The sequence below is a fragment of the Phyllobates terribilis genome, unplaced genomic scaffold (genome assembly GCF_046119375.1).
Source record: "Phyllobates terribilis strain yellow unplaced genomic scaffold, ASM4611937v1 Scaffold_2__4_contigs__length_985480577, whole genome shotgun sequence".
Lineage (NCBI taxonomy): Eukaryota > Metazoa > Chordata > Amphibia > Anura > Dendrobatidae > Phyllobates > Phyllobates terribilis.
Genome location: NW_027362762.1, coordinates 102,491,910 through 102,517,505, shown reverse-complemented (window position 1 = coordinate 102,517,505; position 25,596 = coordinate 102,491,910). Strand labels below are relative to the sequence as shown.

The 25,596-nt window shown below is 48.0% G+C and overlaps 1 protein-coding gene across 1 annotated transcript in view; it reads right to left on the bottom strand.

Moving 5' to 3' along the window:
- Positions 1-6,181, bottom strand: part of SHISA2 (shisa family member 2) — a 37,550-nt gene extending 31,369 nt beyond the window's left edge. The window contains exon 1 of the mRNA XM_073662453.1: positions 5,479-6,181. Within this exon, the coding sequence (XP_073518554.1) occupies positions 5,479-5,782 (304 nt within the window). The 5' untranslated portion in view covers positions 5,783-6,181. The remainder of the gene's footprint in view (positions 1-5,478) is intronic.
- Between the last annotated feature and the right edge of the window lie 19,415 nt (positions 6,182-25,596).

Here is a 25,596-nt window from a genome sequence, read left to right as displayed (position 1 = left end):
GCAGAGGTCCCAACTCTTATAGTACTTTTTACTGAAGGGGTCGTCTTATGAATACAACTCTTCACCTAATTCAGGTTGAGCTCATGAACCCCCTGATAATCAGATATGGAGGTTCAGCCATAGGTCTTTCCTGGGGGAACTGTAGTATGACATGCGATAATTTCAATAATTGTCCCCCCATGTGATACATGTGATAGAATGATCCCTTCTACTACGGGTCCAAAGTGGGTGATCCCTTCTACAACAGGGTGTATTGATAGGGCTTGTTTTTATGACAAATGACAATGACAGTGGAAAATGTAGTGTAATAATAAAAAAGCACTGTACATCAATCATGAGGATTTGGTCATTTATGGGTTAATGCTTCACAATCATGTCAGTCACCATGAATTCTTGAAGTTATTGATATATTAATCACTCTGAGAGATTGCTCATACGATGCCACAATCCCCCACAATGAATGGATTTATTCGGAAGCAATCACATTTACTCTTTGCCAGAACAGACGTCCGCCTATTGTGTTTTCTGGGTTGAGCGCTTCCATTCTGAAAAAGTTCCCTGACACCCTGCTCCCGAGACACCCTGCTCCTGAGACTCCCTGCTCCCGACTCCCTGCTCCCGACTCCCTGCTCCCGAGACACCCTGCTCCTGAGACTCCCTGCTCCTGAGACTCCCTGCTCCCGACTCCCTGCTCCCGAGACACCCTGCTCCTGAGACTCCCTGCTCCCGACACCCTGCTCCCGAGACTCCCTGCTCCCGACACCCTGCTCCCGAGACTCCCTGCTCCCGAGACTCCCTGCTCCCGAGACACCCTGCTCCCGAGACACCCTGCTCCCGAGACACCCTGCTCCCGACACCCTGCTCCCGACTCCCTGCTCCCGAGACACCCTGCTCCCGACACCCTGCTCCCGACACCCTGCTCCCGAGACTCCCTGCTCTCGAGACACCCTGCTCCCGAGACACCCTGCTCCCGAGACACCCTGCTCCCGACACTCCCTGCTCCCGACACCCTGCTCCCGAGACTCCCTGCTCCCGAGACTCCCTGCTCCCGAGACACCCTGCTCCCGAGACACCCTGCTCCCGAGACTCCCTGCTCCCGAGACACCCTGCTCCTGAGACACCCTGCTCCTGAGACTCCCTGCTCCCGAGACTCCCTGCTCCCGAGACACCCTGCTCCCGAGACACCCTGCTCCCGAGACACCCTGCTCCCGACACCCTGCTCCCGAGACACCCTGCTCCCGACACCCTGCTCCCGACACTCCCTGCTCCCGACACCCTGCTCTCGAGACACCCTGCTCCCGAGACACCCTGCTCCCGACACCCTGCTCCCGACACTCCCTGCTCCCGAGACTCCCTGCTCCCGAGACACCCTGCTCCCGAGACACCCTGCTCCCGAGACACCCTGCTCCCAAGACACCCTGCTCCCGACACCCAGCTCTCGAGACTCCCTGCTCCCGACACCCTGCTCCCGAGACACCCTGCTCTCGAGACTCCCTGCTCCCGAGACACCCTGCTCCCGAGACACCCTGCTCCCGACTCCCTGCACCCGACACCCTGCTCCCGACACCCTGCTCCCGAGACTCCCTGCACCCGACACCCTGCTCCCGACACCCTGCTCCTGACACCCTGCTCTCGAGACTCCCTGCTCCCAAGACTCCCTGCTCCCTGCTCCCGACACCCTGCTCCCGACACTCCCTGCTCCCGACACCCTGCTCCCGAGACACCCTGCTCCCGAGACACCCTGCTCCCGACTCCCTGCTCTCGAGACTCCCTGCTCTCGAGACTCCCTGCTCCCGACACCCTGCTTCCGAGACTCCCTGCTCCCGAGACCCTCCCGAGACTCCCTGCTCCCGACACCCTCCCGAGACTCCCAGCTCCCAAGACTCCCTGCTCCCGAGACCCTCCCGAGACTCCCTGCTCCCGAGACTCCCTGCTCCCGACACCCTGCTCCCGAGACTCCCTGCTCCCGAGACTCCCTGCTCCCGAGACCCTCCCGAGACTCCCTGCTCCCGAGACTCCCTGCTCCCGAGACTCCCTGCTCCCGAGACTCCCTGCTCCCGAGACTCCCTGCTCCCGACACCCTGCTCCCGAGACTCCCTGCTCCCGAGACTCCCTGCTCCCGACACCTTTTCTCCAGCAAACTGCTCACAAACACCATGTGTAACACTGTCCAAGTCACATCCAGCGACTGCTGCAGCTGCTCCTCTACTTTCCTTCAATACCCAGAAAATATTTTCATCAAATCTCAGTCCCCAAACTTCCTTCCAGCCTCAGTCATCACACTCCATTGCTCAGCTCATGTATTGATCTTGGAATACCCAGGAGAAATGCTTTATGTATTAAGAAGTCGAAAAACCTGCCAGTTTTCTACCACTCTCATGTATAAAACATGAATACACTGACACCTTTGAAATACATTCTGAGCGCTGAACTCACTCCTAGCATTCCTAATATTCACACAATTTACTAGGAGTAAGAATAATCTACAGAATGAAAAGAAAAAGGCACCTAAGTGTGTCACAGCCCCGTCCAGGCAAGTGCCACCAGCCTGTCCATGGATGTCTCTTCTTCACTATTAAGAACTTTATCTGTTTATTTTTTATTTATTTTACTCACTCATATAGCGCCATTAATTCCCCAGCGCTTTACAGACATCAGCACTGTCCCCATTGGGGCTCACAATCTACATTCCCTATCAGTATGTCTTTGGAGTGCGGGAGGAAACCGGGGAACCTGGAGGAAACCCACACAAACACGGGGAGAACATACAAACTTCTTGCAGATGTTGCCCTAGGTGGGATTTGAACCCAGGACCCCAACATACAATGCTAATCACTGAGCCATCGCACTGTGCTGCCCTGTTTTACTCTGGCTTCAAATTAACTGAGCATTCGATCAATAAAATTATCAACCCTAATAATGCCGGTGGGCTTGCAAGTTATAAACATTGTAATAATTACAGAATTTATGTGAGAGCAATAGATGGGTGGATAGATAGAAAGATAGACAGAAGGATAGATAGAATAGATACATAGCCAGAAGGATAAATAGAAAGATATATGGATAGACAGAAGGATAGATTAGATAGATGGATAGATGGATAGAAAGATAGATATGGAATAGACAGATTTATACAGTACAGACCAAAAGTTTGGACACACCTTCTCATTTAAAGATTTTTCAGTATTTTCATGACTAGGTAGTCACCGGAAATGGTTGTCACTTCACAGGTGTGCCCTGTCAGGTTTAATAAGTGGGATTTCTTGCCTTATAAATGGGGTTGGGACCATCAGTTGTGCAGAAATCTGGTGGATACACAGCTGAATGTCCTACTGAATAGACTGTTAGAATTTGTATTATGGCAAGAAAAAGCAGCTAAGTAAAGAAAAACGAGTGGCCATCATTACTTTAACAAATGAAGGTCAGTCAGTGCGAAAAATTGGGAAAACTTTGAAAGTGTCCCCAAGTGCAGTTGCAAAAGCCATCAAGCGCTACAAAGAAACTGGCTCACATGAGGACCGCCCCAGGAAAGGAAGACCAAGAGTCACCTCTGCTTCTGAGGATAAGTTTATCCGAGTCACCAGCCTCAGAAATCGCAGGTTAACAGCAGCTCAGATTAGAGACCAGGTCAATGCCACACAGAGTTCTAGCAGCAGACACATCTCTACAACAACTGTTAAGAGGAGACTTTGTGCAGCAGGCCTTCATGGTAAAATAGCTGCTAGGAAACCACTGCTAAGGACAGGCAACAAGCAGAAGAGACTTGTTTGGGCTAAAGAACACAAGGAATGGACATTAGACCAGCGGAAATCTGTGCTTTGGTCTGATGAGTCCAAATTTGAGATGTTTGGTTCCAACCACCGTGTCTTTGTGCGACGCAGAAAAGGTGAACGGATGGACTCTACATGCCTGGTTCCCACCGTGAAGCATGGAGGAGGAGGTGTGATGGTGTGGGGGTGCTTTGCTGGTGACACTGTTGGAGATTTATTCAAAATTGAAGGCATACTGAACCAGCATGGCTACCACAGCATCTTGCAGCGGCATGCTATTCCATCCGGTTTGTGTTTAGTTGGACCATCATTTATTTTTCAACAGGACAATGACCCCAAACACACCTCCAGGCTGTGTAAGGGCTATTTGACCAAGAGGGAGAGTGATGGGGTGCTACGCCAGATGACCTGGCCTCCACAGTCACCAGACCTGAACCCAATCGAGATGGTTTGGGGTGAGCTGGACCGCAGAGTGAAGGCAAAAGGGCCAACAAGTGCTAAGCATCTCTGGGAACTCCTTCAAGATTGTTGGAAGACCATTTCCGGTGACTACCTCTTGATTCTCATCAAGAGAATGCCAAGAGTGTGCAAAGCAGTCATCAAAGCAAAAGGTGGTAACTTTGAAGAAAATAGAATATAAGACATATTTTCAGTTGTTTCACACTTTTTTGTTAAGTATATAATTCCACATGTGTTAATTCATAGTTTTGATGCCTTCAGTGTGAATGTACAATTTTCATAGTCATGAAAATACAGAAAAATCTTTAAATGAGGTGTGTCCAAACTTTTGGTCTGTACTGTAGATCGATGACAATGAGGTAACATCTACATGAAGTTTCTTCTCACTTGTCTGTTTCTGAATACGGCCCATCAGTGTAAGGTTGACTGTTAATTGTTTGATAGGTCAGGTGTTACACTGTTTGAGCCGACCAATGGCAGACAAGTCATCTCTTGGGGACAAGTTTTCTGTGTCTGATAGTCTCTGGTCTATGAAAGCCGTTTCCTTGAAGGAACATTCCAGCTTGGATCCTTCCTCTTTCAGCCCGGGGTCACTGGACGCGTATGATCAGTTTGACTGAATAGTCAGTAGTCTAATAGTCAATAGTCTAATAGTCAGTAGTCTAACAGTCAATACAGATTAAAAACTGTAGGGGACAGACGGATGGAAAAAGTGATCGTCCTGCGTCAGTCATGGGGCCTCACTGATCATTATGGGGGTCTGTATTTTAGAACAGTGAAAATAATTCCTGCCTGCAAGTACGTTTTGTTCCGTTCTAAAAAGTGGACAGTAGAGGGATCCCTAAATTCATGAGTGGGGCACCTCTACATCTGCCTGTATAACTGCTGCAACGGATTACTTAAACGGAATGTCCGAAAGGAGGTGTGCACAGCGCCCTATGTGACGGCTTCTTTACTGCACGGACTGTATGATGTCCTGACTCTGCAAAAACGCTACTTTCTGACTACAATGCTGAAAACCTGTCCCGACAATTAAGTGACGGAAATGCTCAGCTGTCGCTAGTGGGGTCATGGTTGTATATAAGTACATGGACAACATGATCTCCACAGTGGATAAAGTAGACCGGGGGATGTGAGTAACTGCACTACAGCCTATGTTGGTGCTCTGAATACATGCACTGCTGGGCATCAGGTGTAGCTCCCCTGTAGGTGCCAGCCCCCCACTTCAGCCCTGGCACTGCCCTCCTACCTGCTGCAGAGTCCGGGCTGTCCTTGTCGGTTCTGCCGTGCTCTGGCGCCCCCTGCTGGCGGTCGTTGTTGCACATGCCCTGGTCCAGCCTGGCCTCGGCGCTGCTGCAGCAGTAGCGCAGTACACAGGTCCCGCAGCAGATGGTGGCATCATCCCCATCAAACCTCTCCGGACACTGGTAGCCGTCCCTCCACACGTCCTGCGCGTCCGTCCACCCGTGACAATACTCCCCAGTCCCCCGGGCAGCTGCCAGCAGGAAGGCGGCAGCAGTCAGCAGTGCCAGGGGGGCGGCCTCTGCCCACATGATGGGCACAACTAGTGAGAAGCCGCAGACAGCACCAGGGTCACTCCGGGGACTTCACTGCCCAAGTCCTGGTGCAAGGAAAGGAAACAATCCCGCAGTGCAGAAGTTCTCCAAACTAGAAGTTCTCCGACCACCATGTACCGGCGGCTCCGGGCTACCACTGACCGCCGGGTGCAGGGGGAGCGGGCACCGAGGGTCCGGCTGCCCGGGGAGGAGAGCTCCGCGCCCCCGCCAGCATCCTCGCCCGGAAAATGCCACAATCCTCGGAGAAGTGACAGCGGAGAGAGCGGCAGCACTGCAGCCAGTCGTCAGCGGCAGGGACTGGCTCAGGAGCAGCTGGAGCTGCCGGTCCTCCTCCTCCTCCTCCTCTGCTCCCTCCTGCTCCTTACCCGCACTTATAAGCCACCGAGGCACGCATGTGCACTGAGCCCGACCGCTGCCCAGGGCAGGCTGGGATCTCTAGTTCCACAGCACTTAGAGGTGCTGCAAAGCCCCGAGAGCTCAGCTCAGCACGAAGAAAGTTTAGCCAAGTTTTCAAAAGTTTATAGAAACTACATTGACACTGATTCTTATATCCCAACTGTATAGCAAGAATATAATAGCATTATTAATAATAATATAATGCTGATGGTACTATCAGAATGACCATTAATAATGGTAATAGAATGCTCCAAAATAATGTCATAATAAAATATAATAATAGCAGATAATAAAAACATAATGTAATAATAAAATATAATAATAAAATAATATAGAATTTTATCAATGACAATAATAATAATAATAATAAAATAATATCAATAAATATGGGAAAAAAAACATAATTGTAATGACAAATACTAGAATGATAAATATTAATTATATAATAATAGTAATATTGGAATTATTATTAATAATAGATCGCCAAAAAATAATAATAAAGAATAATTTTAATATAAATAATATCAATAAAGATAATAATAGAACGCAAAACAATATTTAATATAACATAATTAGAATATAATGATAATAGAATGCTAAATGATAATATGCCGCTAACAATAATATAACAATAATAACATAATGATAATAAAATAATATTAATATACTGTAGGTACTCATAGTAGTATGGAATATGTCATTTTTACTTATAGTTTAGGAATGAAATCACCAGTTGTTGGGTTGTTTTCTAAAAATCTTGATGGTTTGTCCCATCTGCTTCCACTTCTGACTCCTCCATAGACATGAACACTCCAAATCGGAGACCCATAATGATGTTGGCAGGTTCGCCCAGTATACCATGAGTATGGCCACCATGATGCAGAGTGATAAAATAAGTTCTATTTTATGGCGCGTTATCTAGTAACTCCAGAGCCCCTGCACCCAGCCGTGTGCACATTACCCCATACATAACATAGTGGATCAGATTTACCCAGAGGGTTTCTTTATTGGGGTTTTCTCAAAATCTTAAGTTATCCTGTATACATAAAATACAAGATAACTTGCTGATCCCTGGGGGTCTGACTGCTGGGACATCCAGTGATTCGGAGTAGGGGAGCTTTATTTAAAATGGAGTGGAGGTGCGCATGCTAGAACCCTGTTCCATTCATTGTCTATGGGACTGCCGTAAAAAGTGAAGTACAGCACTCAGCTATTTCCAGCAGTCCCACTGACAATGAATGAAGCGGACATCGAGCACGTTCAGCTCCGAACCACTCAAGGTGTGCACCTCTGTTCTATTCCATTCACTGCAGGGCCCGTTCTTGGGGTTCTGGAGCCCCACAATCAGGAATGCTGGGGGTCCCAATGGTCAGAACCATCAGCAAGTTTAAGATAACTTGCAATTTGGGGTAAACCCCCTTATTTAACCTACAATGATAGAATCTAAAGTTATTTATCCAATTGTCTATTTTGTAAGGGTTGGTTATGAGTAGAGATGAGTGAAGCTGAACTGTAAAGCTTGAGGTTCTTGAGGAGCTCCGAACATGGACTTCTGGAAGTCTGTCTTACAGTTCGAGAGATCAGGGAAGGAGAGAGAGAGATTCCAGCTCCAAAGTTTGGGTCCCCAATAATTTGTATGGGGTTCGGGTACCCGAACCAAACTTTGGACTATGCTTTAGTTGAACCTGAACCTCCACGGGTCCGCTCATCCCTAGATAAGAGCAGTCCTCAGATGGTTGCGGCCGTCCACTGTCCACATAATTCCCGTCATGTTACATGTTCAGCTATGATCAGGTGAATGGTCGATCGCTGGTTGTTCCACGTCTGCTGATCATCGCGTGGATCTGTCATGGGGCACATAATGTTACATCCCCTGTGACCAGGGAGCTCTGGGTTGGAGGACACAATCCGAGGACTGTTTGGTGTCAAATATACAAATGAGCCACGTCTTTCATCAGCCCTGGGAGGTGCAGACATGCTCTCCAGTACACACGCTTGCATCCTTGTGAGCCATGGAGTACAGGAATAATGTCAAGTGCTGATCACCTGCATACAGTGTGGGACATTGAGGGGACCAGGGCCAGTAGATACAATAGCAGTAATACAAAACTAAAGTTTTGACCCTACGACTAATGGAGCATTTAGGTGAGCAGATAATTGGGGAACAAAAGCTCATTCCCAATTACCGCGGCGTGTAGACAGACTGGTGATCACACAACGAGGGATCGGACCATTAATGTTACCAACAAAATCCTCATCAGCATATTGCTCCATGTAACAGGATGTGCTGCCGAGAACATAGTACTGTGTGGGGACAGAACGGTCGTATTGGCAATGGTTCTATATCCATGATTGTTGTCGACCTGCATAAGGTATGAGTGCCGCACAGCCAGTATACAGTTAATCAGTGCTCACTGAGGTACATTGCCAGTGTGATAATGGCACGTCTAAGCTCATCTTAAGGCTAGCTTCACAACTGAGATATTTCAGTTTTTCGATTTCATTGTAGAAAAATACAGCTGCAAAATAATTATTGCAATGTCGTATCTGTCAGACCAATGGCGCCCAGTGACTAAAATGCCATCAGTCGTATTACCAGAATAAATATCACTATTTTTTCAGAATTTAGGTTTTTTTGCAACATCAGTGGCGAAGATTTTTGCGCACCTACCCGGACGAAAGCTGGTCCGAAACGCGCGTCGGGGTGGATGGCAGTATGGAGCCTCCTCTCTTAGTTGCGGTAGTCTCAAGGGATTGTACCATTCCTTGCTACTTCTGTACTTCAGTTGTTTATGCTTGAATGATCGCTTATTACCTGCTATAATGGTTGGGCTATCTAAATATGTATAGTACTGAATACCACTGTGTCGATATGTTTTCCATGCACTTATTGGCTTTCATGGCCGAATGCGATTCGAATATTGAATCAAACTCGGACATGCAGCAATTTTTTCCTCGGGCTGTCTCTGTCTGACGAATATATTGGCCATGTGCAAGGCCCCATAAAATAACATTGGTCCGAGTGCGATCCGATGTGTTGTTGGATCGCACTTGGGCCGAAAATACGCTCATCTGCACCTGACCTAAAGGAGTATTCCAATAAAACAATATCAATAGTATATGCCATAAATGTCTGATAAATGGGGGTCTCTGCTGGCTGCGCAGACCTAAAGGGGGCAGGAGAGAGCCACTGTATCCAGGTTCCACTGAGTTCTTTGTTTGCCACTAAGTTTAATACATCGGAATATCCATGTAAATATGTAACGATTATGTTCACTGTGAAATGTCACAGTGCTGGATGCGACTGATTTGTTTTGCCCCTTGATGAACATCTTATGATTTTGTCAATCACTAGGGGGATTCAACAAGTAATTAAGATAAGCAGCTGCCTGTGGCCGGGGCAGGGGGCAGATGTCCCAGGAGAGATGTCACCAAGCCTGGTGCAATATACAACGTGACTGATCTACAAGAAGCTTCACAAGAAAAGCCGGTCACATTCCTGTTCCCCTTCTTGCTGGAATGTCGGCGCAGACATATTGGCTGGTAAATGATGGTAAAGGCGGTTCCAAAAAAGTTTTTAAAGCGATCAATAACTTTATAATAAATCAGATATTAATTCATAAAAGTAGAACAATTGAATCAGCACAAGCCCTGACTGACACTGTTGGGTGCAAATCCTCCAGAGACTTAATGAGCAACTAAACTTTCATTTTTTTAATAATTTTGTCCAGCATGGAAAGTTATGAAACTTCTGCAAATCACTTTCTTAGGGGATTTTTCTTTATTCCTGCAAAATTTTTTTTACATTTAAGTGGCTTCCAAACCCCTGTTTTCCCCGTTTATTTCCCTGCCATTAGCTGCAGTGATATCAGAATGTACTCATTTAGAGTACAGATGATGGAAGTGATGGGTCAGGGCCTGTTTCCTTCTCTGAGTGTTTTGCTTATCAGGATAATCTCCTGCAGCAGTTTATCCCAGAATTAGTGACAAAGCTGTGCTGAACTGACCCATCACTGCCATCATCTGTACTCCAAATTAGTACGCTCTGATATCAGTGCAGCTAAAGGCAAGCAAATAGACTGGGGAATAAGCACCATTTTTTACAGGAATGAAGACAAATCCCCTAATAAAGTGATTTCCAAAGTTTCATAACAGAAAGCTATTTTTTGGCAGTTCTATGTAATACTCATTGTAGAAAATAGAATATTGTTCTCCAGGGGGGGTCATCCCAAACCCTGTCCGCAGGGATGAAATTCAAGACAGATAGGACTGCAAAAATCTTGACTTCCTGGTGCACTGCAACATGGAGATAATTTGCAAACGGCATAAACCATTTTTTTTAATGTAATTAAAATTTGACCACTGCTTTAGAAAGTACTGCAGGGGAGGTGGTGGTTGGGGAAGGTATGGAAGGCAATTTAACAGTTTTTTTTGGGATTGGAATATTCCTTTATAAGGCAGTCATCCAACATTTATCCATGGCACACTGGACTTAAAGGGGTTGTCCAGGCTTGGGGCTCAAGTCTGCAGTCACTTTATGTGACTGCAGACTTGTGAATCCTCACAGCGCACAGTGTGCACTATCAGGATTCTCTAGTGCCAATTTGCACACTTCCAGACACATTCCAACTAGACGTATCCAGCCTCACTCAATTCACTTCTATTGGGTGAAGCCTCACACGTCTAGTTGGCATATGACCGTATGTATGCAAATCACATACTTGTGGTCAGACGACCACCAGCTCCCGGTACCAGAGAATCCTGACAGTACGCAATGTGAGGATTCACAAGTCTGCAGTCATATAGAGTGACTGCAGACTTGGACCCCAAACCATGACAACCCCTTAAACAGATGTATCAACTATTGTAGAGTTTTTATTTTCCGATTGTAGATTTTTTATTTTCTGTACATAATTACGGGGGGACGGCCAGTTTGTCTGAGCTTCTGACCATAGGAAACATCAGAGTGGAGATGTTGATTGACTTCTTTGGGAGAGTGCTCTGTGATGTCCAGAAGGGTGAGGAGGTGAGTTGTGACATCACCTGTAGTGAATGGTGGATCCTGCATTATCTACAGTATGTATTACATTTCAGTGTTATCCCGCCTGTGATGATGATGAGTCTGCTGAGAAGAGATCTCAGTGAAAACTGCAGGATTTCAGGATTTGTTTAAATATAGATAGTAATATAGAGATATTGATGAGCTATCCTTAGGAAAGCCTGCTACCGGAGGTGATAACAGCTAATCTGTGGGGCTGCCAAGTCACGGACCCTAATCGATGCAAGTATTGGACAACCCCTTTAACATAAAAAGTAATTTAAATAATAGGCAATTTTCTGATGCCCTAATCCCTTTAATGACCAGAAATAAGAGAAGATCACATACACCACAGTTTTCACAATAACAGTGCAATTCTTTCGCATAGGATCTTTTTGGGTGCAAGCTGGATCCCCAAGATCTTTACCATACACGTCAGGTGAATTGGTAAATGATGGTAAAGTCAGTTAAAAAAAAAGGTTTTAAAGCAACATGATAACTTTATACTGTAAGGCTATGTTCACACGTTGCATTTTTGGTGCTTTTTTATGCAAATTTTTACCTGCATGTTACAATATCAGCAAAGTCAACGAGATTTCAGAAACCTCATGCACAGACATTGGGTTTTTTGTCCTTAGTTTTTTCTGTGTTTTTCACCCATTGAAAGTAATGGGCAGTGCAAAAAAACGCTGGAAAAATGCAGGTATCAGGTTTTGCTGTGTTTTTGGTGCCAAAACCTGAGGAAGTTGAATTAGGTAATTTTTTTTGCCATTGAACTTTATCAGCATGCACAAGAGACAAATGGACAGTGATAAAAACGCTGTAAAAAACGCACCAAAAACACAGCAAAAAATGCAGCAAAAAGCAAGGAAAACCTGCTTTTTTTGAGGCAGAAATTTTACTGCCAAGAGAGCAGGTTTTGCTGCAGAAAAAAAATGCACCAAAAATGCAAAGTGTGAACATAGCCTAATAGATCAGATACTGTAGAAAAGTTAAAAAAAAAAACAAGCCCCAACACTGTTGGGTGCAAAGCCCCCAGGTACTTAAAGATCGACTAAACTTTATTTTTTTAAATAACTTTGTCCAGTGGGGAAAGTTATGAAACGTTGCATATCACTTTCATAGGGGATTTTTCTTCATTCCTGTAAAAAATTGCATGTAAGTGGCTTCCAAACCTCTTCTGTTCCCCAATCTATGTTCCTGCCTTCTGCTGCATTGATATCAGAACATACTCATTTGGAGTACAGATGATGGCAGTGATGGGTCAGCCCCTGCCTCCTCCTCAGTGTTGTGCTTATCAGAACAATCTCCTGCAGAGTTAGTGAGACAGGGGCTGACCCATCACTGCCATCATCTGTCCTCCAAATGAGTACATTCTAGTATCCATGCAGCCAATGGCAGGAAAATAGACTGGAGAAAAGCCTCATTTGGTACTGGGTGAAGGAAATCCTTGCTACATGGCTTCACGCTTGATTTATAGAAATCTCCGCCTTATGGTCCTCATTATAGTATATGGAGGAAAATTAAACCTCATATATTTAAGTTTCCTAAATACACATATGAGACATATAGTGTGCATTATTTGTTTGGGTGCCATCTAGATATGTGTGAATACATTCACAGGACCCTGATGCAGTGGCCAGATGAGTATTGTGTGGCCTCTGGGTGGCAGCCCTGAGAACCGTCTCTTACGTTCTGGCATCCCAGACTTGTCTTTTGATTAGCCGACCTAACGCAACTTGTATGTGACGCGCCCCCTGGGCCAGTGTTGTTTGGGGGAATACCCGGAGCCGGATCAGATGGGGGTTGTAGTCTCCGAGTGGCTGTGACCCGGTCCGTGCCCAGGGTGTCAAGCTCAGTGTGTGGCAGTCCTTACTGATGTTACTAAAGTTCTTTATGTCGACTACGCCACCCGTTGAATTGCGGTCACTACGGCCGCCGCTGCAGCAGGGTCCGCTGAGGCTGATGGTGTTTGTGCAGCTTAGGTAGTATAACCCCCAACGGGAGGGGTATAGCCTCAGGGGGTCAGGTGCAGAGGATGGTGGTTGTGGAGGTGCAGGGATGATGGTAATGAGAGTCAGAGTCGGGTTGTGCAGTTCAGGGTTCTTTACTTACTGCAGATGTTCCGGTCACTCCGGCCTTGAGTGACCACCCGAGCCGTGCTGCGTCCACCAGGTCCTGGACTCGGCCAACCCCCAAGTAGTTCTGGAGCGTGGTTCTGAGCTCCCGTTCTGTCCTGTCCTCGTCTCTGGCCTTCCCCACCAGGGATCCACCTATGTCCGGCTCCCTCGGGCCTCCTGTTGGTGAACCCTTGTCTCTGGGTTCCCTGACCCTATGCGTGGTCTGCCTTCTGGATGGATATGGTGGGTGGCCGTGGCAGATGCTGCCCACGGCCTCCGGTCTCTGGCTGAGGTATGTTGTAGCCCCCACCAGTTTGGGATCCGGTACCCTGTTGCCAACTCTTCACCCTGTGATTGTATTTGGGCTCTCAGAGTTCCTTCTTTCTCCCCCTCTGGGTCTTTCGTTCTCTCCTCTCTCACTCTGGGCCTTGGGCTGCTCTGCTCCTCTGCTTTCTTCCACTCCTCTGCAAAGGCTTACTAACTGTCTTCTCACAGACTGACCGACTGACCCTGATCTTAGATGGTTCCCACCTTTTATACTCCCTCTATGTGTGAGCTCAGGTGACCAGCACCCAATGAGCTCCTAGCACTACCCAGACTGCTCCCCCTATCTGCCCCTACACTACTGGGATGTACCACCCCCCTCCCACTCCAGCCAAGGACAGACTCGATCGTACCTGCACATTTCTAAGTGGGAGTACCGTTGGTCTGCCCTCCGGAAATGGGATGTGTGTAGTGCATGCAGCCTACTGAGCTCAGTTCCACACTCCATCCTTACCCGGGAGTGGAATATCACACCTCTGGCTTGAGGTGCAATACCCCTGTAGCAGCCGAATCCTCAGGGTGCTACATTCCCCCCTGGTAAATCACAGCACGTCCTCGAGCTGTAAGATATAAACAACACCAAACATACAATTTTTGCATAACCAACATAATAAAACATCATATAAAACTTTTCATTAGAAACATTCTTGTCTTCTGGTACCTCCGGTCACGGTGCAACTTGTGACCGGGTAAAGTGCGACAGTCTCTTGAAGAAAAATCAGTTCTTCTATAAAACCAGTAGGGGGCGCTTTAGGAAGCGCAACTATATACAAAGGGAAGGTATGGCCGCTCTCAGTCCTCGGCCAGGTATTAGGAAAGGGATGACCGCTCTCAGTCCTCGGTCAGTGGGAATAGGGACACACGGGTTAACAGTTCAGTTCTCTGGTCCCAACGGGGACTATATTAGCAGCAACGGTTCACTGTGCCCCGACGGGCAACTATATACAGTCTCTACTCTGCTGTACTCAACGACGACGTCCTCCTGCTCTTTCTTTGTGATTAACTTTAGCTTCAGACCCGTCCGGGTCCTCTTGCTCCTCCTCACACCGCAGCTCCTCCTCCGTCAGGCGATGCACATGGAGGGCGTAGGGTCCTTTGGCACACTTGTGCCGGGTGAAGGTGAACTCGTCCCCTATATACAGGTCACGTCCTCTGTGTCCCTCCGGTAGGTGGGACTCAACGTCTCTTCTTGTCACGAAGACGTCGCCTGGGGTGCGGTGATCTCGGATGAAACCCCACCCATGCTGCATGTTAAACTTGATCACAGTCCCGGTGGAAGGGGGACCATGAGCTGCACGAGGACTCCTCCTGGCCCGGCTCTTCTGCTCCGCGCTCCTTATCTGGGCTTGTTGTTCCCGGACCCGCCTCTCTCTCCGCTCCCTCTCAAAGACCTCGAGCTGCTGGCGGCAGCACTCTGCACGCTCCGCTGCGGCTGCCCGGGTCTCCTGAGTGAACCCCATGAGATCTTCTCCGGTGGGGTCCCACTCAAACTGTGCCTCCTCTAGCGGGGGCGAGGTCCTTTTTTACGGGCTTTGGAGCCGGGATCAGGGGTTCATCTAGGAGTCTCTCTTTCCGGAGTCGGGGATGGTGAAACTCCGGTGGCCAAATAAAGGGCTGCCCATCCGGGCACGTATGTTGGGCAAACAGATCTTCTCCCAGATGCGGCACTCTTGGTTTTATGGGCGCGGTGGTGGTGGCGCCCGGGTTGCCCAGGCCCTGCGGCCAGGCCTGGGGCACCTGGAAAGTGAAGGGCACCGTAAGGACGGCGGCGCCCTGGGCTACTTGGCCCTGCGACCAGGCCGGTGGCTCCGCGGAGGTAGGGGGCGCTGTTGGTATTGCGGCGCCCGGGGGTACTAGGCCTTGCGACCAGGCTGGTGGTACTTCCTGCTTGGTCACGCTCGGAGTCGAGGCGTGTGACGTCACAGGGGTCGCGGCTGCGGCTTCCGGTTGAGGCCTAGTCTGTGGCGGTGACGTTGCGGTTACGGGCACGGCAGGGGGTACTTCGGGCTCTGCGACGGGGAGCTGGGGCAGGTACGCGGTTTCCCGGTTTGGGGTAGAGACGTCCCCTTTACCTGCCTCCTTTCGTTCGGCTCCCTTCTCGGCGCCGTCTCCGGCCTTGAGTCCTCCTGCGCCATCCTCAGAGGCGGTCTGTCTCCTCGTCTCGGGTGGCGTGCTCCGCTGACGAGTCTCGGTCCGCTGGGCCATCTCTCGGCTCCACTGCGCCAACGTCTCTCGTTGCACCCGGGCCATCCTCCTTGCGAGGCCCTCCAGAGCGGTCTGTGCACACTCCCGATCTCGGGGGAGCTGTGCCAGGACCTCCACTAAGCCTAGTGGGGTCGTTGCTTCTAGCAGGCTCCTGACCAACGGGTCGGTGCTGCTCTGCTCTCCTTCTGCTGTTCCCGGCAGGCTCCTGGCCAGCGGGCCGGTGCTGCTCTGCTCTTCTCCCATCTCCGGGTAAGCTTCTTCTGGACTCAGCTCTAGGCTTCTTGTCTCCGGGTGCGCTCTCTCCAGACCGCTCCAGGCGACACCCATCTTTGCTCTCTTCTTCTCAGTCCTCCCACTTCGAGGGCGGTCCCGGGGCCACTTGGTGATTGTCAGCTCCAGGGGCAGTTCTTTCACGCTGACAGACACCTCTAGCATCACAGTCTCTGTTGGTGGGGGCGGTTTCCACTTTTGGCGCCATTTTCGGTCCTGGCCCACGATGGGAGGTGGCCTCTTGCCACCCTCTGGCACGCCCATAATGGCGTCCGCTCTTCCAAGGCGGGAAACCTTTGGAAATGGCGGGAATCGTCTCCCAGTGGCGGGAAACTCTGCAGATGGCGGGAAAAAGCTGTTAATGGCGGACAACCGGCGGGAAACGACCTGTGATGGGGCCCGATGGCGGGGACCCTCCGGAACCGGCAGGAGACTTCTTTTTGAGGTAAACTTGTTCTTTTCTTCAGGCACGCAGTACCCGGATGTTGCGGGCACGTAATCCTGCCGACTACGCCAAAGTTGACGCGCCCCCTGGGCCAGTGTTGTCACAACCAAGGTTGGACTGGCCCAGCAGAGGACCGGAAAATCCTCTGGTGGGCCCTGGCTTCTCCTTCAGGACAGTTTATAGTGCATACTTTGTAGCTGCTATGGGGCTCTTGAGTGGGGGAGAACCTGGCTCCACCATCTTGATTTCAACAGTATCTGAACAATCAGGTGATAACCAAGTCCTCTAGTGGGCCCAATGTTCTTCAGTCTGACGCTAATCGCAACGCAATAATGACCAGCGCTAAGGAAGAGCCGGGGATGCCATCAGGTAGGAGGAGATTCTCACGACTTCTGTCCAGTGGCCACACAACACTGACCTGACCAGGGTCCCGCGAATCGATACTAGGACCTGGGTGCAACGTTGCCTTCAGCACCTCCTATAGCTACATCCCCTCCCTGAAAATATATAGGGCATACTGTATATCTGGTTGGACTTTCACAGCCCTGGCACTGGCATAGTGACAACAGCTGACCACTTTACCTTGCATGGTATGTAAAAACACATCCACTGTGTGAGGATCATCATATCCCAGATGGGAAAAGCATTCCCAGCAAATGGTTCATATGAACCATCGAAATGTCCAATCTATTTTTGCACTCAGGAAGTGATACAGTTGCAGACAGATAAAAATAACAGCGAGAGGTAATATGACTAGACAGGAACGCACATGGAGGCCACCACGAATTATACAACGGTAGTGCACGCAAAAATCCAGCATGGGATACGGTGATCCCGCATACAGGGCATGCTAGTGACTCGCCCCCTGGGCCGTGGGGCACTCGGATCCGGGCAATAGGGGAACGATGGGGGTAGTAGTGGCTACCCGGTTCCGTGGCTCAGGGTGGTCAGGCCAGTGGTAGTCTGCTACGTGCTGTTGATAATGTCCGACTACGCCACCCGTGGATTGCGGTTATTAGGAACCGCCACTGCAAGGCAGACCGCTGGGGCTGATGGTGTATGCAGCTGGGATGGTGTGACTCCCCACGGGAAGAGTGCGGCCCCAGGGCAGTGTAGTGGATGGTGGGAGTGATGGTGGTGAGAGTCCCGGTACCAATAGTGCTGGAGGCGCAAAGGAGCACACAGACAACAAGTTACAGTCCAGGGTCTTTACTCACAGTTCATTTGTTCCGGGTCACTTCTGTCAGCAGTGACCGCCCGAGCCGTACTGCGTCCACCAGGTGAGGGGCTCGGTCAACTCACAGACAGTTCAAGAGCATGGCCCAGGACCCCCTTCAATCCTTTCTCTGGCCTGCCTCACCAGTGACCCACTTTTGTCCAGCTGCCGCGGACTTGTGCGGGTAAACGTGGGCCCCGTTCCCCGCTGTCCTATATGGTGCCTTCCTAGCAGGTTTGATGAGGTGCTGCACCAATAAATGGTCACAGCCTCTGGTCTTTGGCTGAGGGTTGTTTCTCCTCCACCAACTTGGGATCCGGCACCCTTAATCTGCCTGACCCTGCACCCTGGATTCTCGTGGGTTCTTAGGGTCCCTTCTTCCTTCTTGTTCCTGACCCCTTCTGTTTCTTTCTCTTCTTTTCCCTTCTCTGTTCCTCCTTCTTCTCCTTTCTCGTGGAGCTGGGCTGAGAAGTAATCCCAGCTCCCTTTCACCTCCTCTATCTTCCTCGGCCTCTCGCTAGGCCCACTCCTGAGTCGAGCTCCTACAGAGCCTCTACTCCCTGCCTTCTTTTCTCACTGAACAGACTGTCCTAAGATGGTGCCCACCTTTTATACCTCCCTCTAGCCATGAGCCCAGGTGACCAGCAACCAATGGGCTCCTACCTACGCTCAGGAACCGTCCCCTCCTGCTCCTACATCACTGGGTATTCCTCCCCCCTCCTCACTCCAGCCAGGGACATAGTCTGTCGTGCCTGCATTACTGTATAAATGGGAGCACCGTTGAGCTGTCCCTCGGAAATGGGGTGTGTGTGATGTATGCAGCTATTGAGTCCTGGTCCACACTCCATCCTTACCCGGGAGTGGAATATCACACCTCTGGCAGAGGTGCAATACCCCTGTAGCTGCTGAACCCTCGGGACGCTACACTAGCACCGCCCTACCTGAGCCCAATATTTAGTAAATGTGAATATTTCAGCACCGTCAGTCCAGTGGTCCTCACCGATACCAAATGTAAAGACGTTATATCCATCAGTAATCGGACCGCTGCAGGCAATCACTGATCTCAGCGGTCAAGTACCAAAAACATGCACGCACCCACTGATGCCAGCATACCATAATTAGAAAGAAACGAATGGCCATCAGGAGCATACATCCTTATATTTGTCGATCAGACTAGAGATGATGAACAGATCATATTAATTATTGACCAATTGTGAAGGGGGCTTTAGATGACATAATTAGATATTTTTTTTTTTTTTATTAGTTTAGACACCTTTGGGAAAAAAAAAGGTGGTCTCATAGGAAACAGGTGCGCCTGTAACGCCGGTGGACACCTTTTCAATACTTTCCACTATTTGCCTCACAAACAGGAAACTAAATTTTATATGCCCACTTAGCTGCACCTTTCTTGGGCTGGCCCCAATAGTTAACCCTATCCACTGGTTAGCTCAATACTGCAATCCACAAAACACATAAAACAACATTCAAAACAGCCTAGTGATTTGTGTTAACCATGCAAGACAGAATCAGCCTGTCATCTAAGACCCCCGATAAATTGCAGACCGACAGAAGTAAAGTACTAAATCGGTGGTGCAGTTCCCTCGTTTTCGGGCCAAGTGCGATCCGACAAAACATCGGATCGCGCTGAGACCAATCTTGGGGCCGTGCACACGTCCGATTTTTTTTTCTTCAAAGAGAGTCTGTCCGAGGACAAAATCGCTGCATTGTCTAGTTGGATCCGATTCAGATCCCACCTACCTATGCAAGTCAATGAGTCTGTGGAAAACATCGGACTGCATTCGGATGACATCTGAGTGCAGTCCATTTTTTACGGACTGACAGAATGGAAAAGATGGACACATTTTTTTTCTCCATCTTCTCATCTGATAGAATCGGATCACACTATGATCTCACTCTGATCAGAGTGTGATTTGCATAATTTGCCCAATTGTCTCGGACACAGAATATACGGTTATCTGCACCTAGCCGTTTCCCCTGAGGAAGTTGTTTGTGTGCAGTGATATGCGTGGTGCTCGTCTTCTCTGACTTGCTTCCTGTATTTCTTCTGGTCTCTGGATCCCATACAGCTGCACCCTTAAAGGGAACCTGTCACCCCGTTTTTAGCTATTATACTGGCCTCAGTGATGTGGATCACTAACATGTTTTGTCAAAGAAAAGCTCCCACTATTTGGTTTAAAAACCACTTTATATCATTATGGGACCCCCTCACATACCTTTTCTTTCAGTCATAGGGGTGGCGACTTTACCTTTTCATCTTTTCAATCATGGATCATCCACTGTACAGCATTGCATTTCATTGCCGTGACTGGCCCGACGTCACATCAACCACGCAGTGTATCCCGCGCGTGGGCACTGCCCATCCGCTCCCAGGGCGCTGCATCCAAAACGCTGCGCTCTACATTAGAAGCACAGTGGATGGATTTATAGAAATCCCATGCCCACTGTGCTTCTATTTGACGCCGTGTAAACTCACCCGCAGCGCAGGTTTATGGGCCGCAACATGTCAATTTCCACAATAGAATGGATAGGGTGCGGTAACGCCACACTGTTCAATGAACACATGCGGATTTACCTGCGGGATTGAACGCAGCGTTTTGGACGCATCAAATATACGCTGCGTCCAAAACACTGCTATATCCTGATCTTGGGCACATACCCTTAGTGATGCACATTGTATCACTAACAACACATTGGGGCTGTTTTTAATGGCTAAAAACGAGGTGACAGGTTCCCTTTAAATGATTGGTATGATGTATTTGTCAGGTATTTGCCAGATATTTTAGGGATGATTTTCCCTCCAATAGATATGAGGCATAATTACTAGGAATCACATATGGTTATACAGTATATTCCTATATACTATTTTTATTGTTTCCAGAGACTTGATATAATGTCATTATAGTATTTTCTTAATCATTTGGATATTCTTGTGGCAGTCAGTGTTCTAGCTAATTTTGTGGTTTTTTTTTAATTGATTTTAATTGTGCAATATATGTCTCAATAAAAAATATATATTTTTTGTTAATACGGATTAGTGTGCTTATCACTTTTGCTCTTTCCCCTTGTTTTTGTCACCTAGCCTTAGACTACATAAAGTATACCTCCGCAGGCTGATGGGAGCTTGCCTAGGAAGGAACAGGATTATATAGGCTGTGTACATAAAGGCAATGCTTTAGATGGGAGAAGTATGAGGCTGGAACAGGGGTTCAGATTCTCCATACAAATACAAGTTTCTATTCACTGACAGCAAGCAGAGATCCTGGAAATGCTGCAGAACTTAAAGGGCTGTGGCAAGGTTATAAGCTATCCCCTATGGATAGGGGATAATTTATTGTTCCCAGGGGGTTTGACTGCTGGGACCCCCACTGATCCCAAGAACGGGGCTCTGAACGGAGTAGAGGTCAATGATGAGCGCTTTATTCATTGTGTATGGAACTAATGGCCTTATCAGCTGTACTCAGCTTTCTCTGGCAATGAATGGAGTGGAGGTGTAGATGCTTGACCTCCGCTCCATACAGAGTCCCGTACTCAGGATCAGTGAGGCCCCCCGCGATCAGTACCCTATCGATAGAGAATGACGTATACACTTGGTACAATCCCTTTAAGCCTTGTTTACATGGGGTTTGTATATTATTTCCAGAGAGCGGTGAGGCGGAGGGCCGGTGGGTAACATGGGCCTCACAGTTTGCTGACTAACACCTGCCCGCAGTTAAATCCACCACCTGACCACTTGAGTGCGGGTCGTAAATAAACCTCAGACATAGGCCTCACCTATCCTGCTGCACAGAGCCGGCGGCCCACCGTCCGGCTTACAGGGGGTATCAGCCATTGCTCAGCTGTTTCTCATGGAGAGCTGTCTGGAGGTGACATTATGTGTGTCTGCTCCCCTGGGGGCCCACACACAGCAATGCTGGAAAAAAGATAACTCTCTACCATGAGGGTGACATTTTCCAGAACAGGCTTCATTTCATATTATGTCATTCTTATTCTCTTTTGTTGAGATTTAAAAGCTTTTCCATAAATGATCAGATTCTGTGTAGAATTGGAATGTTAGGAACGTCGTCATCGAGAAGGACTCCACGAGAAGAACGTCCAAAGCCACCGCACACCCTTCACCTTGGTTTACATTTTCGGGGCGTCAGTAAATGTTAGAAAATTGTGATTGAGAGCCAGTAAATTAAAAAAAGGGGGTTAATAACTGAGCACATGCACTATTATAATTACTCAACAGTTCTGCTGATGGGGGCAGAGGTCACAGTCATGCTCGGACCCTGATGTCTGAGGGTCACATATGAGGCCAGCATTTCTATTATTGGTATCCATCCTGCTAAGTCTTGTTTTTCCATTAAGCTATGCACGTACTAGATTGTCAGCAGAACCAACCTATGAGAAATCCTACAAATAATAACAAAATTGCACTTTATTTACCCAAAATTACATTTTCAGCCTGAGGAAGCACTCAAAAGTATGGTCCACTGGGTGCCTCACTTTGGCTAAATTGCTGTCCACTGCAGACACTGAGAAGGGGATGCGGATTTGTCTGCTCCTGCTCTCCTGTCTTTCAAACCACCTAAGGCCCCCTTCATACATCCATTTTGTATGTCCGTTTGTGGTCCATTTTTTAAGGACAGCAAATACGGACATACACGCACACATTGTATTCAATCGGTGTGTGGACATGTCAGGTTCTTTACATGGACCGTGTGTCCATGTTAAAAACTCGCAGACATGTCAGGTTTTTTTTGTCATCATCGTGACATGTACCGGCGCCTGGGAATCAGCAGTACAGTTCTTGCTGATCCCCGATGCCGGCTGCTGGAGGCAACTCTCATCATTGTCCCCTGCTTGTGCTGATCTCAGCGCGAGCAGGGAACAATGATGAGCATTGCCTTCAGCAGCCGGTGCCTGGGATCAGCGAGAATTGTACCACTGATTCCCAGGTATGTGTCACTCGGACATACGGATGGCACACAGATGCCACACTGATGTCACATACGGATGACATAAGGACACGGTCTACGGATCTCACCAGTACTGGTTTTTCCTGTACAGGAATCACCAGGATGTGTGAAGGAGTCCTAACATAGAGGGAAGCTTTCGGTACAGGGCAGACAAGTATTTGGACAATGTTAGAAGCAATGCTTGCTCGCAAGTGAAGGAAAGAAAGTTCCTGCACCAATAGTTCTGGCAAAATGCTGATGATGAGGAACCATGAGTGGATGTCAAATTACAGAGTATCAGAATAGGGACAGTTCTTGGATATATTAGACTGGGAGGACAGTAAGATCATGCTTTGAATCTTGTTGTGGGTTAAATGACTGTTACGATTTATGTATGTTGAGGTCGTTGTGTGTTATTATGCTGTGTAAATTGGTGTTTTCCCCTTTTTGATGGTGGTGGCACTAGTATCCTGAGTGATAGGGCACAATATGCCGGGGAGAATCAGCCCTGGCACCATATTGCTGGAGGCCACAGTTGCTTATCTCCGTTTTTCGGGAGGCACCTGTAGTGGCATGATGCAAGAGGTGCTTAGGTTAGCTTCATGGTGCTGGGCATGTACATGTGAGCCTATTTAACGGGGTGGTAATTTTAGGGCACTCGGTAGTTGGGATGATGTCTGTGAGTTGGACACAACTCCCCTTGTTAGAGAACTTATTTTGGGGAAGAAAATACTTCTTTAAAACATCCAGTAAGTTGCTGCGAGATGGACTACAGAGACAATATAGAAACTGTATGGATGCCTGGAAGGGCCAGATAGAGAAAAGTGTCCCTGCCTTCTGGCTGAGAGGCGAGGCGAGGAGGTCTCCATTGTTCTTCAATGGAGAAACAGTAATATTTGATGTCTTGCAACCCATGGTGCACAGTTATAAGGCAGCACAATCCTGGACACAACTTTGCCCATTCTTTGTCATTGCTGTCTAACCCATGAGCCTTGACCACACTTGGCAGCAGCAGTAATAGCCACAGGTATGGACAAACCACTGTTCCCAGATAATGTGAGACTGCTAGGGGTCTGGCTCCAGGAATCTTTGACGATCACTGGTATACAGTGATTTTGGTGCCAATGATGTCTGAACAGTTTTATATTAATATGGTGTTGATTAAGAATATGACTTCGGTTTTGCCAGATTGGCTCTTGTTTCTGAGATATTTAATAGTTAATTAATTACTGTAGAATTCTGGCTTCAGAAAGTGGCTTTTACAGCACTGTACGCCTACAAATTGAAATGTAAAATAATTATATGGGATATTTCATTACCCAAGACACTGTTAAAGAGTCAAAAGACCAAAAGCTATTGCATTACTTATCACACACAAGTCACATTGGGAGATTGCATTATTTTCATGGATGAATTATCTAGAAAACTAGAACCAATTCAGCAAAAGTAATGGGATTTTTGAATTCAGCACCTTCAAAACACCTGAAATCCATTCAAAATACTTTGGCACCTGAATTATTTTTTTTTTGTAGACCTGTGTTATCAAACTAAATGGATTTCAAAGGAAATCTGTCATCAGGTGTTTGCTATTTAATAATTTAATTAGAGCAGTGTAATGTAGGGGTAGAAACCCTAGCTCAGCAGCTTGCTGTAGTTTCAAAACAATCAGTGTTTTATCAGCAGGAGATTATCATTAGAGGACTAGAAGTCACGTGCAAGACAGTCCAGCTAATCTTTTTAATCCCGCCCCCACCACTGATTGGCAGCTTACTGACAATGTATACATGAAGCTGCGAATCAGGGGTGTGGGCGGGGTTATACAGGGCTCAGCAATCATAGTTCTGTTGCATCTACAACAGTGAAAACTGGGATTTTATCAAAACTCCAGTAAGTGATACATTGCTGGAATCAAGGTTTCTGCCCCTACATCATGTTGCTTTCAGATTACACAGCAAAAACCTGCTGAAAGATTCCCCTTAAAGATCACTGGAGTGGCGGCCACTTTAATATTTACCCAGAAAACGCCCTTTGGCCATTTCTACATTATAAGATCTGAGGTGCACGTAATTATTATTTGTTTACCATACAGTAATGGATTATAAGTCTCAAGTGTGTGGCGCCAGATGCCGAGTCCAGGTTATGATATTTCGGAAGGTGCTGCAGATGACTGCTGTAAGACGAGATCTGGAGCACAGTCACTTCTTGGTGTGCAGGGACTGCATTTCCATTCAGTGTAATTCTCTCTGATACAATCCTGCAATGATGTTGGTTTTGGGCTTAGTCCCATTCCTGCATCTTGTCTTAAGTCCAGAACGGCTTTCCTTTGTCAGTGCGATGTTTACGTGGATTACACCAAGTGCGGAGAGAGAGGATGAAGAGATAATCTTGGCTTTTTTGGCTCTTTCATATACAATAGAGCCGTGACTGCACCTACTGCGGAGCGGGCACCGTCCTGTAACATCCCTCGCTAATCAAATAATGACATCAGCTGGCAGCAGATGGAGGAAAGTGCCCAGGTAATACCCTCCAAGTGTCCTCTTATCAGTGATTACTTAAAATCCCATGCTGTAGTTTGCAAGACTGTAAGGGGAAATTGCAGCTTTTTGCCACCAATTATTATGAGCCATTTAGAGCTGCCACATTGCTGTCATCATATGTGACACTGAGACCACCGGGCTAATTCACCCTGTACCCAGGCATGCTACATACAGAGGACATTGTCTCAGTGTCTCCATGCTCCCTCATCCGGTGGGAATGGGCAGACTACAGCTGTGAACTTCGCATTTTTAAAATCGAACCATTAACTTCTGTGGGC